A 13,665-nucleotide genomic window follows, 5' to 3' on the forward strand; every position below is an offset into this window, starting at 1 on the left:
AAACAGCGGGCGGGGAGGATCACTAGAACAAGTACAGTGGGTACTGCAACAACGAAAGGGAACGTTCCGCGACAGAGACGCTCGAGCTCAGCGCGTCCTCCTGCCCACCTGGTCGCGCTTCTTCATCCTCCTCTCCTCGTTCCTCTTCTCCCTCTCGACCCGCGCCTCCTCGTTCCTCCTCCTGCGGTACACCTCGACGTCCTCGCCCATCGAGAAACCGTGCTGCTTGAGGATCCGCTCGAACAGGACCGGGTCCATCCCGCCCTGCAAAGCCGCGACCGTCAGGCTGTCCTGCGGCCGCATCGGGATCCACGGCTCGGGCGCCGGAGTCGGCGTCAGCGTCGTCGCCGGCGAGTTAACCGACGAGGTCGCGGATGCGAGCGTCGGAGTCGGGCCGGCAGCTGTGAGCTGCGCGACAAAGTCTGCGAGCGAAAGCGAATGTGAGCGAGAGTTCCGTGCCGATCGCGGGCGCGAAGGACGATACGCACTTTCGTCGCGTGCGCGCAGCCCAAGTGCGCCTCCGACGCCGCCGACCACGCCTCCCACGGCGCTTCCGAGCCCGCCGACGACCTCGCCAGCCACGCTCGTCGCGCCGGCGACGACCCCGCCCACGGCCGTCTCGACGGGCGCGGCGGCGCTCGTGACGCGGCTGACGACCTCGCCGACAGCGCTCGTCGCGCCGCCGACGACCTCGCCCACAACGCTCGTCGCGCCGCCGACGACCTCGCCCACAACGCTCGTAGCACCGTCGACGACGCCACCGACCGCACTGGTCACGTCGCCGACCACGCTCGTGACGCCGCCGACAACTTCGCCCGCTGCGCTGGTCACCTCGCTGATGACGCTTCCAACGCCCGACCTGTGAGGAGTATAAGGAGATTAGCGTTGGGAGGGGAGGACCGAGGCGGACGAGGAAACGCACGTCACGTCGCCCACGACAGACGTCACGTCGCCAATGACAGAGGTCACGCCAGAGATGACCTCGGAAACGACCGAGCTGCAGCGAGAAACAAGGCGATCAGCTCGTGCCACTGTGGCGCGCCTGGCGAAGCGGAACGCACGTGACGGGGTCAAGGATCGACTCTGGGATGTTCAGCAGCGAGGTGATGAAGCCCGGCAGGTTCGTCAGGATGCCGCCGACAACACTCGGGAGGAGTGTAAGCCCGCCGCCGACACATTGCGCCACTTCTAACAGCGAGGTGAGCAAGCCCTGCGGACGCAACAGCAAGTCAGTGTGAGTCGGGTGGAGCTGTGGAGAGGAGTCGGCAGAGCTGACCCTGAGCGATCCGAACAGACCAGAGTCGACGGTCGAGCCTCCGGCCGTCACGATTGGTTCTGCGGAACAAAGTCAACGTGAGCGAGACTGAGGGAACTCGGGCGACAGGGCCTTGACGCACTGTAAGGCACGTTGCTCTGCGAGTAGACGAGCCCCGGTGCGACATAACCGCCAATAGAGACGCGCGTCTTGATGTTCTGTGTGCCTAGTGCGTTGGCTCGCAAGAAGCAAGGGTTCGAGCGGGAGAGCTTACGATGGTGAGGCCTGCTGCGGTATTGAGTAGGAGCGGCAGACTGCCGATGCCGGTCTGCGGGAGCCGGACAGGGACCCGCTCGGTGTACGGGCCGGGCGTCTCGCCCGCGTTCGTGGTGGTCGGCGAGGTGAAATCGTGGTCAAACTCGGCGTAGACCACGTCGTTCTGCGAAGCCGTGCCAGACAGCGAAAGGATGGTGATGAACGTTTCGAGGTTGTTGTTGATCTGCGGTGTAGCGACATTAGCCACCGTGCGCAAGCGTCTGAGGACCAACAAGACTCACCCGGAAATCGAATGCCGCAGTGTTGTTGCAGAGCGCCTCAATCAGGTCGACGTAGATCTCGATGTCGTTGACCAACGGAATGCCCTGACCCGGGAACGAGGTACTGAGCGTGATGCCGCTGAACGCCTCGTCGAGCGAGTCGTATGGGGACGAGCTCGCGTCGCCCTGAATCGTGAGCGGAATCTGGCCCTTGGTCGACAGGTACTGCGTCAGAAGGTCTTGCGCGATTTCGTTGCTGTCGGGATCGGGCTGGTAGTGGAACTCGGTCGCAAGCGTGTTCGTGTCGAGGTAGATGTCGAGCGGGTTGATGTAGGCGCGTCCAACCGGCGTGTCGCGGTAGATGACCTGGAACGACGCTAGGTTCGTGTGCAGGATGAGCGCTGCCGGGTTGTTGAGGATCGTGTCGAGCGTGATGCTGGTGAACAGGCTCTGTCAGATGCGCCGATCGGGCGAGGCGCACTCTAGCAGAACGCACCGCAGGAACTCGCCGCCCGACGATGGGTTGAACGGATCGCCCGCTCCGCCGCCAATGACAACAGGAGCTGCAGAGTAGGGGAGGTGAGCTGGAGCCGAGGCCTTTACAAAATGGTAAGCGTACTCTCGGGAATCTCGGCCGTCCCGCCGAAGCCGTTGATGGCGGGCTGGAAGGTCGTCGAAATGCCGTCAAACGGAATGCCCGAGATAGGAATGTCGCCAGCTTTCGTGCGGGCGGTGACTAATCACGTGGGCAAGGTCAGCACTACTGCCTTGCGCGAGGTCGAGCACGTGCCGCACCATTCGCGCCGCCGTGCAGAGAGAAGTCGACCGAGCTGGTCAGCGTAATGGCGGCAAAGAAGGCGTTGTACGCGTTCCGATCGATCGCTTCGAATGGCGCGGGTGTCGTGATGGCCAGGACGAGGTCGGCATCGTTGCCGGTGGAAGTCTCCGAGCGCACAACGTCCTGCACCGGGACCTGCAGCACGCCCGCGTCGCTGCCCGAGTACGAGATGAAGAACTGCGGCAATGGACGGTGAGTGCAGTCCGATAGCCGCTCGTGTATGAAAGGCTCACGTCTCCGCCGGCTTGAATCGCTTGAAGCGAGAATCCATACGGGTTCTGCGGATACAATGTCAGTCAGGCAAGGCAAGCGTGAGACTGGGGCACATTCAGACGTACGCGATAGGTGACAGAGGTCTCGTTGTTCTGGATAAGCGCGGCATAAGCTTGCTCAGGCTCTTGGATCGTGACGATGAGATCTGCGAGCGAAATCTGCGATGCCAACGGAGAACCGTCAGACCGACAGCCGAGACATGTGATGATGGAAGGGGGCGCACGGCCGAAATGATCTTGGACTGCTTGCCCGGTAGCGTGACGTTCGAAATGGTGAGCGTCTTAAAGGCCGCCGAGAGCCACGAGACAGGCGACTTTTGGGCGGGCGAGATGACCGAGTCTCCCATCACATCGAGCGGGACGTTCTTGCCCATGAGGAACAGGGTGAAGACCTCTCCCAGCGCGGCGAGACCTTCCGCATCGTCGCGGTAGGTGATGACGCCCTCGAGCGGAAGCTGGGTTGTCGTGAGCGGTGCGAGTGTGAGGTCGTCGCCCGAGACGGGACCAATAACCGAACCCTTGTACGACGCGATAAAGTTGACCGTGCCGAGCTCGAAGCCGAGGTTCGACTGAGACGGAATGCTCGAGTCGACGGTGAGCTGAATACCGTTCGAGGCGTCCCGCGGGAAGTCAGGGTTCGACAGCATGACTGCGTGTGTGTCGAGGGCGAGGTCAGTATCGTCGACAGTGCACTGCAAAGCAACGCGGCTCACCTCCCGGCAACTTGTTGAGCGCTTGGAATGTGACGTTCTTGCTCAGCGTGACGTTCGAAAAGATGGTGCCGAGAGCCGATACCTGCAAGCCATTGATTTAGCGCGGGCATACGGGCGAAAGGCCTGACCACGCACCTCAAGCTGGTCGGTCGAGATGATCCATTCGAACGAGGGGTTATTGAGCAAGTAAGAGGCGAAGTTCGTAAAGGCGCCCTGATCGGTGATGGTGAGGGTGCCCTCTGTCTGGTAGTCGGGCACGCCTGTGCCGCCAGGCGAGCAGATGTCTGGAAGATCGATCACGGCAATCTGCGCGCCCTGGAAGAAGACGTTGACGCCAGCTGGGAACTACGGGAATACGCGTGTCAGCGAGCGAAGCGCTCCTTGCACGGCTCAAAAATCTGACGAACCGAGATGAGGGCATCGAACGGTCCGGCGTTAACGAGCGAGCCCGTGAGAGCAACCTTGAAGCCCTCATCGGTGATGTCCGTGACATTACCGCCGGTGAACGAAAGCTCGGCCTGGTCAACAATGCGCGCGACGATGGTGCGTCCGAGGAGACCCGTAAGGTACAGGACCGAGTCATCGAGGACGGTCGGGACGCCTCGCTGCTGGAAGTTCAGCGCCGTGACGTACTCGTCGAGCGCGACGGTCGACTGGATCCCGAGGTCGGTCTTGAGATTGGCGACTGCCGCGAGGATGATGTCCTGAACTTGCTTCGTCGTGCCGGTGGGCGTGCAAGTCTCGCGGCCCGTGTTGACGCGGCTCGTGACCGCCGTCTCGGTCGACTCGAGGCCGAGTACATACTGGAACTCGGGCACTGTGCGACATCGCGTAAGCGCTTGCGCCAGGAGTCGAGAGACGGAACGCACGGAGGATCCCGAGATCGACGTTGTTGGCTTGCGCGACGGCGATGAGGAACTGGATGAGGAACTTCGGGTCGTCCGTCAACTCGAAGGGCAGCTTGCGCGAGGTGATGTTGCGGCCGCCACCGGCCGAGATGACCGGGTCGAGCGTCGGCTGGTTGATCCTGCCGAGGAAGAAGGACTGATACGTCGCGTTGGCGATGACGCCTTGCAAGTTGATCGATGCCGTGAACGGGTTCGACAGGTCGAACGTGGCTTCAGCGATGCCGGTGTCGGCGATGTCGATGGGGAATGAGAGCGAGGCCTCGGTGATGAGGAGCTGGTAGATCGGCGGAATGCTCGTCTGAATCGAGATGCTGCCAAGCGCCGTCTGCAGCGAGCCGTAGGGCGTCGTGTCGGGTGTGCCGACAATCGAGACGTTCGAGACGATACCCTGGATGAAGTTCTCGAGGAGAACCTGGCCGACGGCGACTGCGGAACCTTGCGGGGCGTAACGAACTGCACGACGGCGCGAGTCAGCGGGAGAATCGGCAGTCACGCGGAGACCTGCTTACCTTCAGTCCCAAGCACGTTCTCATCGGGCACGAGAAGCAGGTCGCCGATCACAACGCTGCCAATGATTGCCGAGTTGAACTGAAGACCGAAGACCACGTCGTTCGTCTGCACAACTTGGAATGTTAGACTCGGACGACCCGGCGCAAGAAGCCACACGCACGATGACGGTAATCTCGGACGGGTTGAAGAGTGAGGCATCGGCTGCGAACAGATGGAGTCAGTATGCCGAAAGCCTCTTGGCTCCGTAGGTGTGAACGGACCAAGGATGCGCAGGTACTCGGGGAAGCCGCGGTTGACATCGACGTTCGAGACGACAGTGGGGCGAGCGTTGAGCGACTGGATACCAGCGAGGCTGGCCGGAACCGAGAACGGCACCGAGATGGGGATGTTGCCCGCATTGGTTTGCGCCGTCACTGCAGAGCGCGAGGGCATTGGTGAGGTTCGGGAGCCGAACAGAGACGCGACTCACCGTTTGCATCGCCGTGCAGGTTGAAGTTGACGAGCGCAGTGTTGGTCACAGCGTCGAAGAACGACTGGAACGCGCCGTTGTCAAGCGACGACAGAATTCGGTCCTCGAAAGCAAGAACGAGCGTTGCGTTGTTTCCAGTTGAAGTCTCAGCGCTGACAGCCTTCTCGACGGGAAGCTCGAGTAATGCGGTGTCGGCTCCGTTGAAGTTGCTGCATCCCGCAAGACCGTTAGCAACGCAACTCCATCGCATTCGGATCGTCGACGCACATGTAGAAGTCGCCGCCAGCCTCGATGGGAGTGAGGCTGAAGCCGAACGGATTCTGGAAGATTGCCACCGTGCGGTTGTTTGAAGTGGGCACATTGAAGTCGTCCTTTGGCTCGGTGATCTGTCGATCCGAAGTCAGTGGAGACTAAGTCAGACGAGAGGAGTGCACGAACCTCGACTGTCAGGTCCTCGAGCGTGATCTGCGAAAGCCAAGTGTCAGACAGCAAGAAAAGGCGAAAAGCTCGGAGGAACGCACGGCGTGGATGATCTCATATTTGCCGCCTGGCAGAGTGACCTGGATTGTGAGCTTCTTGAAAGCTGCACTGAGCCAGTCAACTGGCGAGTTGGGCTGCGCAGGCGAGATGACCTCTTCGCCGGTGACATCGAGCGTCTGCAATGATGCGATTGTCAATGGCAAGTCGGATTTACGGGCAGATTGTAGCGCACCTGATTCACGCCCTGCAGGAATTGGGTGAAGAGGACGCCGAGCGCCTCGAGACCGCTGCGAGACGAGCGGCGAACGATCTCGCCCGTCAGTGTCGCCTCGGTCGTCGCAAGCGGCGCAAGAGTCAGATCGTTGGCCGAGATAGGTCCGACTATGCGACTGGCAGTCAGCTCTATACTCTGAAACGCGGACGAGAGCGCCATACCTTCGGTGCCCTGGAAGCTCGCTATGAACGTGGCTGTGCCTAGCTCCACGCCGAGGTTGCTCGAGCTCGGGATATCCGTCTCGGTGACAAGCGCAATGCCGTTCTCCGAGTCACGCGGGAAGTCTGGCCGAGTGATCGTGACTGCGAGGTCAAGGTAGCGTGAGCGGCGCGGGCACGTAGAGCGGTAAAGGGAGCTCACCACCGGGGAGTCCGTTGAACGCCTGGAAGGTGAGGTCCTTGCGCAGCGTGACGTTCTCGAAGATTGTCTGCAGAGCCGATACTCGCAGTTTGTCGGTGGTGACCGTCCAGGTGAAGCTGCGTGACAGGATGGTTCAGTCTCCTCGCTCAGAGGGGCAGCAACGCGGATGAGGGCGCACCTCGGGTTGAGCAGCAGATCGGTGGCGAAGTCGGTAAATCGGCCTTTGTCGCGAATCGTCAGCGTCGCCGTCGTGGCGAGATTTGGCACGCCGCTGCCGCCGGACGAGCAAATCGGCGGGAGCGACAGGTCCGCGATGTGGCGGCCCTCGTAAATGACCTGCAAACCTTCGGGGAACTGCAAGTGTGCGAGGGGTGAGCCTGGTTCCGCGGAGAAAATTCGGCGACCTGCCCACCTCGATCAACGCGTCGAATGGGCCAGCGTTGGTCAAGCTGCCGTCGAGTGCGACAGTGAAGCCCGAGTTCGTAAGGTTGGTGACCTGTCCAGAGGTGAAGGCGAGAGCAGTCCCGTCGACAATGCGAGAGACGATGGTCGCGCCGATGATGCCTGTGAGGTAGAGCACCGAGTTGTCCAGTACCGTCGTCACGCCGCGCTGCGAGAAGTCGAGCGGCGTCTGGTACTCGTCCAGCTTGACGACTGACTGGATCGCCAGGTCGGTGCGGAGGTTCGCCACGGCGGCGAGAATGCTGTTCTGCACCGACCGCGTCGTCCCAGTCGGTGCGCAGGTCTCGGGCTGCGTGTTGACACGGGTGGTGACGTCGGTCTCGGTTGAGTCGAGGCTGAGAACGTAGTCAAACTCGGGTACTGCGAAACTTCCTGCATGAGCTCGATGCCGCGCAGGACGATGAACGAGCGACACGAACGCAGGATGCCCAGATCGACGCCATTCGCCGTTGCCACCGCCTCGAGGAAGCGAATGAGGTTCTTCGGGTCGGTATCCAAGTTGAAACTGCGCAACACCAGATCAGCACGGCATACCTAGATCTCCACAGGATGCGAACTTACTCAAGTCCTTGAGAGGATGCCGTCGACTTGCCGGCCGTGCTGAAGACCGGGTTGAGCTTCTCCTGTTGCGCCAAAAAGGTTCAGCGGGCATTTGCGAACAAAGCATGGGGAAAACGTACGTCGACCTGTCCCAGGTTGATGCCGGAGTAAGACGCGTTGGTGTTCACTTCGAGCAGGTTGATACTGGCGGTGAACGGGTTCTGCAGCGTTACAACTGCGTTTGCGATGCCCGTCTCGGCGATGTCGATCGGGAAGGTGAGTGCGGCCTGCGTGATAAGGTTCTGCGTGTAAGCGGGGATGATGGTGCCGAGCGAGATTGTCTTGAGGGCCGCCTTGAGCGAGTCAATCGGCGTCGTGTCGTCCGTGCCCTGGATGATGGTCGACGAATTGACCGCCTGGATGTAGTTCTCGAGGAGCGTCTGGCCGGCTTCTTGGGCAGCGCCACCTGACGGCTCGTAGTGCACCGCAGTAGGGACGACGTTCTCCCCGGGCGAGAGAACGAGATTGTCGATGTTGGCGGTGCCAATCTGCTGGTCCATGAAAACGAGCCCAAATGCGACATCTCCCGTGCCGATCGTGATGTTCGACGGATTGTACAGGCGGGCGTTGACTGGGGAAGGCTGCTTTCAGCGCGCTTGGGAGGGACGAAGGTGAGAGAAGCTTACCATTGATCTGCAGGTAGTCGGAGTAGCCGCGGTACACGTCCAGGTCCGACACGGTGGTCGGCCGAGCATTCAATCCCTGTAAGCCGAGTAGCGACGTCGACACGGAGAAGTCGATGTCGACGAGATTGAGCGCGCCAACCGCCGTGCCCGCGACCGTATCCGCTTGGCCACGCAGCCCGAACGTCTTGGACTCGTCGTCCGTGACGTCGACAAGGAAGTTCGAGAAGAGCGAGTTGTCGACTGATTGGAAAGGCACGTTCGAGAAGGCGAGGACGATCGTGCGAGCCACGACATCGGTGCGCGCCGGGTTGGACGGGATGTCGAGGAGCGCAAAGTCGCCTTCGGCACGCTTGCGGGAATTGGTTGCGCCCGCGTCATTCGCATAGATTTGCGACGCGAGCGACGTGATGTCGACGGGGAAGGCGAAGGGAAGGGAGAAGGCGGCAACGGTGTCGGACGTCGTAAAGGCGGGGTTCCATGGGTCGGACTCGCTGAACTGCAACGTGAGCGAGTTGATCGTGATGCCATTGATAATTTGCAGATTCTGCGCCGCGGGGAAGACGACTGGAATGCCGAGCTGCTTAATGCCGTCGTTGAGCCAGCGGCAGTCGCTCGGCCCGGCGTAGTCGCCTTGGACCACGAGGTCGGACGGCACGCCGTGAATGAAGCCGTTGAAGAGGGTGCTGATGTCGGCAAGGCCTTGGTCGCCCGATTGCGGAACGAGGCGTCCAGCGAGCGGAAGCGAGATGGTCGAGCGCGGCGACAGGTCGAACGCGCCAGTGGAAGCCGCAGGGCCAATGTTGGTGCTGCCGAAGTAGTTCTGGAAGCCGATCTGCGATAGGGCGACACCGACGGAGGACGGGTTGGTCAAGCTCGTCTGCAGCGTGAGCGTAATGCCGCCGGCTGGGTTGTTGCTGGGCAGGTCGAACGACTCGATCGTGACGAGGCCCTTGAACCCGTTCATTCCCGAGAGAACAACCTGCAAAGCTCCAACCGTCAGGTTGCTGGCTTCAAGCGAAGGTCTCAGAATTCACGCACGTTCTTCATGATCGAGATCCCGCCGACATTGATGCCCAGCGCGCTGACCTCAAGGTTCTGGCCGTAGATCTGCCACTCGAACGACGGCTCGGTGAGAAGGTACGTCGTGAAAGCGGTGAGTCGTCCAACATCCGCGACGTTGAAGGCGGCCTCGAGGTTGAGGTCGGCACCGACGTCGCCGACGAGCGAGACGTTGGGCATGGCGATCTGGCCGAGCGGCGCGCCGTTCCACGCGACGGTGAGGCCCTGCGTGAAGCCGATGACGGCGTCGAATGGTCCAGAGTTGCGGATCGCGCCGACGAGCCCGGCGGTGAAGGCCGTGTTGGTCGGGTCCGAGATCATGACGGTGTCGATGCTGAGGATGGCCTCGTCGACAATCTTCTGCACAATCGGTCTGGCGAGGACGGGGAGAAGCAACTGCAGGCAGGTCGCAACGATGAGATCAGCGTGAGCGCAGCGTGAAGCGGTAGAAGCGCACGCACAGTGAGCGTCGAGTCGGTGTAGGCAGGCACGCCCGTCTGCTGGTACGCAAGCGACGTCGTGTATTCGCCGATGCGGACAGCCGAGAGCAGGTCGATGTTGACCTCGAGACCAGAGAACGCCTGGAGAACGTAGCTCGGCAAGTCGAAGCTGTGCCAATCATTAATTCAGATTCGACGATGGGAAGGAGAAAAAGACGCCGCTAGACGCACCCGGTGTAGATGTTGCGCTTGACAAGGCCATGCGCGCTCTCCGGGGCCCAGTCCTCCGCCCCGCTGCCAGACAGTGCCCGCTCGTCAACCTCGTGCGACTGGATGGCGCCAATCGCACGCTTGGCGCGCTTGGCGGTCCCACGCGAAGGTGCTGGGTTCGGCGTCGTCGCGACATACTCGTACCCGCCGATCTGCACGATCCCGTCGAGCTGCTCGGTCGAGAGACCCTGCTCTTGAGCGAGAGAGCGCAGGAGCGTGAAGATGTCGGGAGGGTACAAGTTGAGGTTGCTGCGAGGCGAAAAGGCGAGAGTCAGGCGGAGCCCGCAGGGTAATGCGAGCGAGACAGAGAGGACGGCAGGCGCACAAGGGCAGGGTGGGCGAGTCCGAGTTGGCGCGACCGGTCGCATCAAAGTTCGTGTCGGTAACGATCGATCCGACGAACAAGCCAAACGACGTGATGTTGCTCTGAATGTTGACGACGTCGAGTTGCGCCGTGAACGGGTTGGCAAGGTTGACGGTCGCGTCGGCAAAGTTGTTGTCGACACCGGTTGACGGCAGCACGGTCAGGTTGGCATAGTTGAGGAGGGACGTCTGCAGGCCCGGAAGCGTCGAGTTGAGGTGGATGGCCATGAAGGCCTGCGTGAGCGACTCGACAGGCGTCGAGCCGTTGAAGCCCGAGATTTGAAGGTCCGTGTTGCGTCCAGCGACGAACGCTTGCAGCGTGTCGAGCGCGCCCTGGTTCGAGTTGGCCTGGAAGTAGCCGACGGCCGGACGAGACTGTTCGCCCGTCGTGAGGTGAAGGTCCTGCGCGAGAGCAGCTTGTCAGCAGCGTGCGCACGAGCACCAGAATGTGTGAGACTCACGGGAAGGACTGTGGTGCCGAGGAAGCTGTCGCCGGCAAACAGTTGGAAGGTGACGTTGCCAACCTCGAGGTCGAGGTTACTCGGGTTGGTGAGGCGCACGCCAATGTTGAGGACAATGGCGTCAGTCGTCCCGCCCACGACGTCGACGCTCTCGATGACGGTCGGCGCGGTCGTCAAGCCCTCGAGACCGATCAAGCCCGCGGGGACGAGGAAGCCAACGTCGGTGAGGAGGACCTGGCCGAGCGGCGTGTTGGTCACGGCCGACGTCGAGCCGAGCAGCTGGAACGTCGAGCCGTTCGTCGTCGTCAGGTCGTAAGTGAACTGGTCAAAAGCGAGATGCGCATCCGTGGTGGCGTTGATCGAGAGCGGCGCGCTCGGCAGCTCGAGGTCGATGTCGCCCGTCGTGTAGCCCGCGTTGCGGCTCGTGATGGTCGTGTTGGACGAGCCAAACGGCGACTCGAGCGACGCGACAATGGTCCGGTTGTCGACGATCCCGAACTCGTTCTTGAGCCGCACGATGTCGAGGCTGAAGCCGAAGGGCAGGCCAAAGCCGGCAGAGATGGCGGACGAGTTGGCCGCTGGCGCGTACGGGTTCGACGGGTCAAACTGCAGCGAGAGCGCCTCGATCGTGATGCCGGTGATGGGCGCGATGCGGCCGGTCGGCGAGCGGAGTGGGACATTGAGCGTGAGCGCCGAGATGCCCGACGACAGCCAGGCGATGTTCTGCCCACTCGGCAAGTCGATCGAAAGGCCGCGCGCCTGGACCGGAATCGTGTCGCCGTTGAGGTACGACGTGAAGAGAGTCGAGAGCTGCCCGAGCGCGGCGGTGTCGTCTGGGTACGGGACGAGGCGACCGACGAGATGGATGTCGTTCTCGCCCGTCGTCAGGTTGACCGACCCGGACGTGCTCGCGGGACCGAGGAAAAGGTCGCCGTAGTACAGACTGACGGTGAGGACGCCAATCTCGAGGCCGAACGAACTCGGGTTCGTCAGCGACGTCTGGACCGAAAGCGAGATACCGCCGGCGGGATCGTCTCCCGGGAGCTGGAAGTCGCGAATGGAAATGTTGGTAAAGTTGGCCATGCCGGGCAGCGTGAGGTCCTTGGTAAAGTCGAGCCGGTTGGCGGCGATGAAGCCGAGCGCCTTGGCCTGGACCGACTCGGAGCGCAAGCGCCAGGTGAACTGCTCCTGGGTGATGAGGAACTGGGCAAACTCGGCAAAACCCTCCTGGTCGTCGATAAGGAACTGGGTCTGCTGCTTAATGCGACCGTGGCCAGCCGCGACGCCGATCCGCTCGAGCGCAAAGTGGCCGATCTGAATCTCGCGCGTCGTGTTGCGCGGGCTGACCCAGTAGGCGCGGACAGGGCGCTCGAAGTAGAGCTGGGCAGGAAAGATGCCGACTTTCTTGACCTGGCCCTCGAGGGTCAGGGTGAACGAGTCGTTCGAGGGCTGCGTGATGTTTGACGCGTCGATGTGGAGAACCGACGTTGAGAGGGCGTGCATCGCGATGGCGCGCACAATCGGGAAGACGAGGAGGAGGATGGCGACTAGGAGGATGATGAAGGTCAAGATGGGACAGAGGATTTGGCACTGCAGGTCGAGGAGCGTGAGTAGGCTTTCTGCGGCGGAGTGAGAGGAAGTAGATACTTTTCGCGACTTCCAGAGCGGCTTCTTGGCATACGGAGTGCCTGCAAAGCGGGAAGAGCGTGAGCGAAATGCCGGGCGACGCTCTCGCGGAACGGAAGGTACGCACCCATGGCAGCCAGCAGACCGATAGGCATTCCGCCCTTGAAGCTGTCGTCGAGCAGGCCGTCGTCACGGTCGTCGGCGCCGGCCACGCTGGCGCCTGCTCCTGCTCCTGCTGCAGTGCCATGTCCTGCCGAACTATCCGTCGTCCTCGAGGTACGGCGGCCGACAGGTGCTCCGCTGGTAGCAAAGGGGACGTGGGAGTCGGCTGACTGGCCGTTGGACGAGGTTGTTGAGTGGGGTCGGCGGGCCCGAAGATACGAGTCCTGAGGGAGGATAAGAGAGGGGATCAGCGACGATGGCTCTGTCTGCCTCTGACGATGCTCGTACGAGTCAAGCGGCACTGTGCAACACCCCACTAGCTGCCTCGTACAGCCGTCCTTGGCTGCGACGAGGTTGACCGACTTGACCGGTGTCCGACCAGCGACATGCTCCTCCTCGTCCTGCCGTCTGCTGACCCCGCCGCTGCGGCTCAGGCGAGCGCACAAGGAGCTCCTGCACACCACAATGCGCGCGCGCGCAGCTAGCACGCCGCCGCGCACCGGTTGCCGGCGCTGCACCGCACCCCGGCGAACTCGCCTCGACCTTCTCCTCGGGCCCACTGTCGTCGTACCGCACAAGCGAGGGGAGAGAACTGCTCACCTCGCCCATCGACTCGGGTTCTTCGTGCGCCCGCAAGGGCTCATGCGTCGGGATCGACGGCGGCTTGGACGGCCACATTGCCGCTCTGCCCGCTTCCGGGGGAAGGGAATCGCGGTGTTGGCGGGTGAGCGAACGCTGACTACTTGCTGGTGGTGAGAGGTGGTCTTGAAGACGCGCAACGAGGCGCACGAGCGCGCAGAGGGCGGAGTCCGGCGAATCGACCTGCGGCGCTAAACACGGCAACCCTGGCGAGCGAGCGGGGAGGTCTTGCTTCGACTCGCGGCGGGTCGGGATCTGCGTGCTGGGTGCGCAGCGACTGCTCGGCGTCTGGCAAGAGCACTCTCGTAGCGCACGAGGGCGGCGAGCGGGCGAGAGGGGGCG

General features: G+C 62.2%; 1 protein-coding gene across 1 annotated transcript; it reads right to left on the reverse strand.

Moving 5' to 3' along the window:
• Positions 1–87: 87 nt before the first annotated feature.
• On the reverse strand, positions 88–13,362 carry JCM10292_001815 (uncharacterized protein; the record flags this gene model as incomplete). The annotated part of the gene is made up of 42 exons (XM_076650087.1): positions 88–422; positions 489–859; positions 923–997; positions 1,062–1,210; positions 1,277–1,335; positions 1,398–1,473; positions 1,530–1,754; positions 1,813–2,227; positions 2,288–2,354; positions 2,411–2,527; positions 2,587–2,806; positions 2,863–2,907; positions 2,968–3,060; positions 3,126–3,550; positions 3,615–3,696; positions 3,750–3,959; positions 4,022–4,431; positions 4,484–4,975; positions 5,032–5,137; positions 5,193–5,233; positions 5,293–5,445; positions 5,502–5,710; positions 5,769–5,887; positions 5,940–5,966; positions 6,023–6,157; positions 6,214–6,362; positions 6,417–6,557; positions 6,616–6,731; positions 6,794–6,969; positions 7,028–7,437; positions 7,497–7,582; positions 7,639–7,700; positions 7,758–8,248; positions 8,304–9,282; positions 9,342–9,758; positions 9,824–9,971; positions 10,034–10,321; positions 10,398–10,837; positions 10,897–12,486; positions 12,544–12,584; positions 12,650–12,908; positions 13,285–13,362. The coding sequence occupies 42 exons, from the start codon at positions 13,360–13,362 to the stop codon at positions 88–90; spliced, it is 10,527 nt and encodes a 3,508-aa protein (XP_076504381.1).
• Between the last annotated feature and the right edge of the window lie 303 nt (positions 13,363–13,665).

This window comes from Rhodotorula paludigena, assembly GCF_050403205.1.
Source record: "Rhodotorula paludigena JCM10292 DNA, Rt_paludigena_JCM10292v1_ctg31, whole genome shotgun sequence".
NCBI classification, from domain to species: Eukaryota; Fungi; Basidiomycota; class Microbotryomycetes; order Sporidiobolales; family Sporidiobolaceae; genus Rhodotorula; species Rhodotorula paludigena.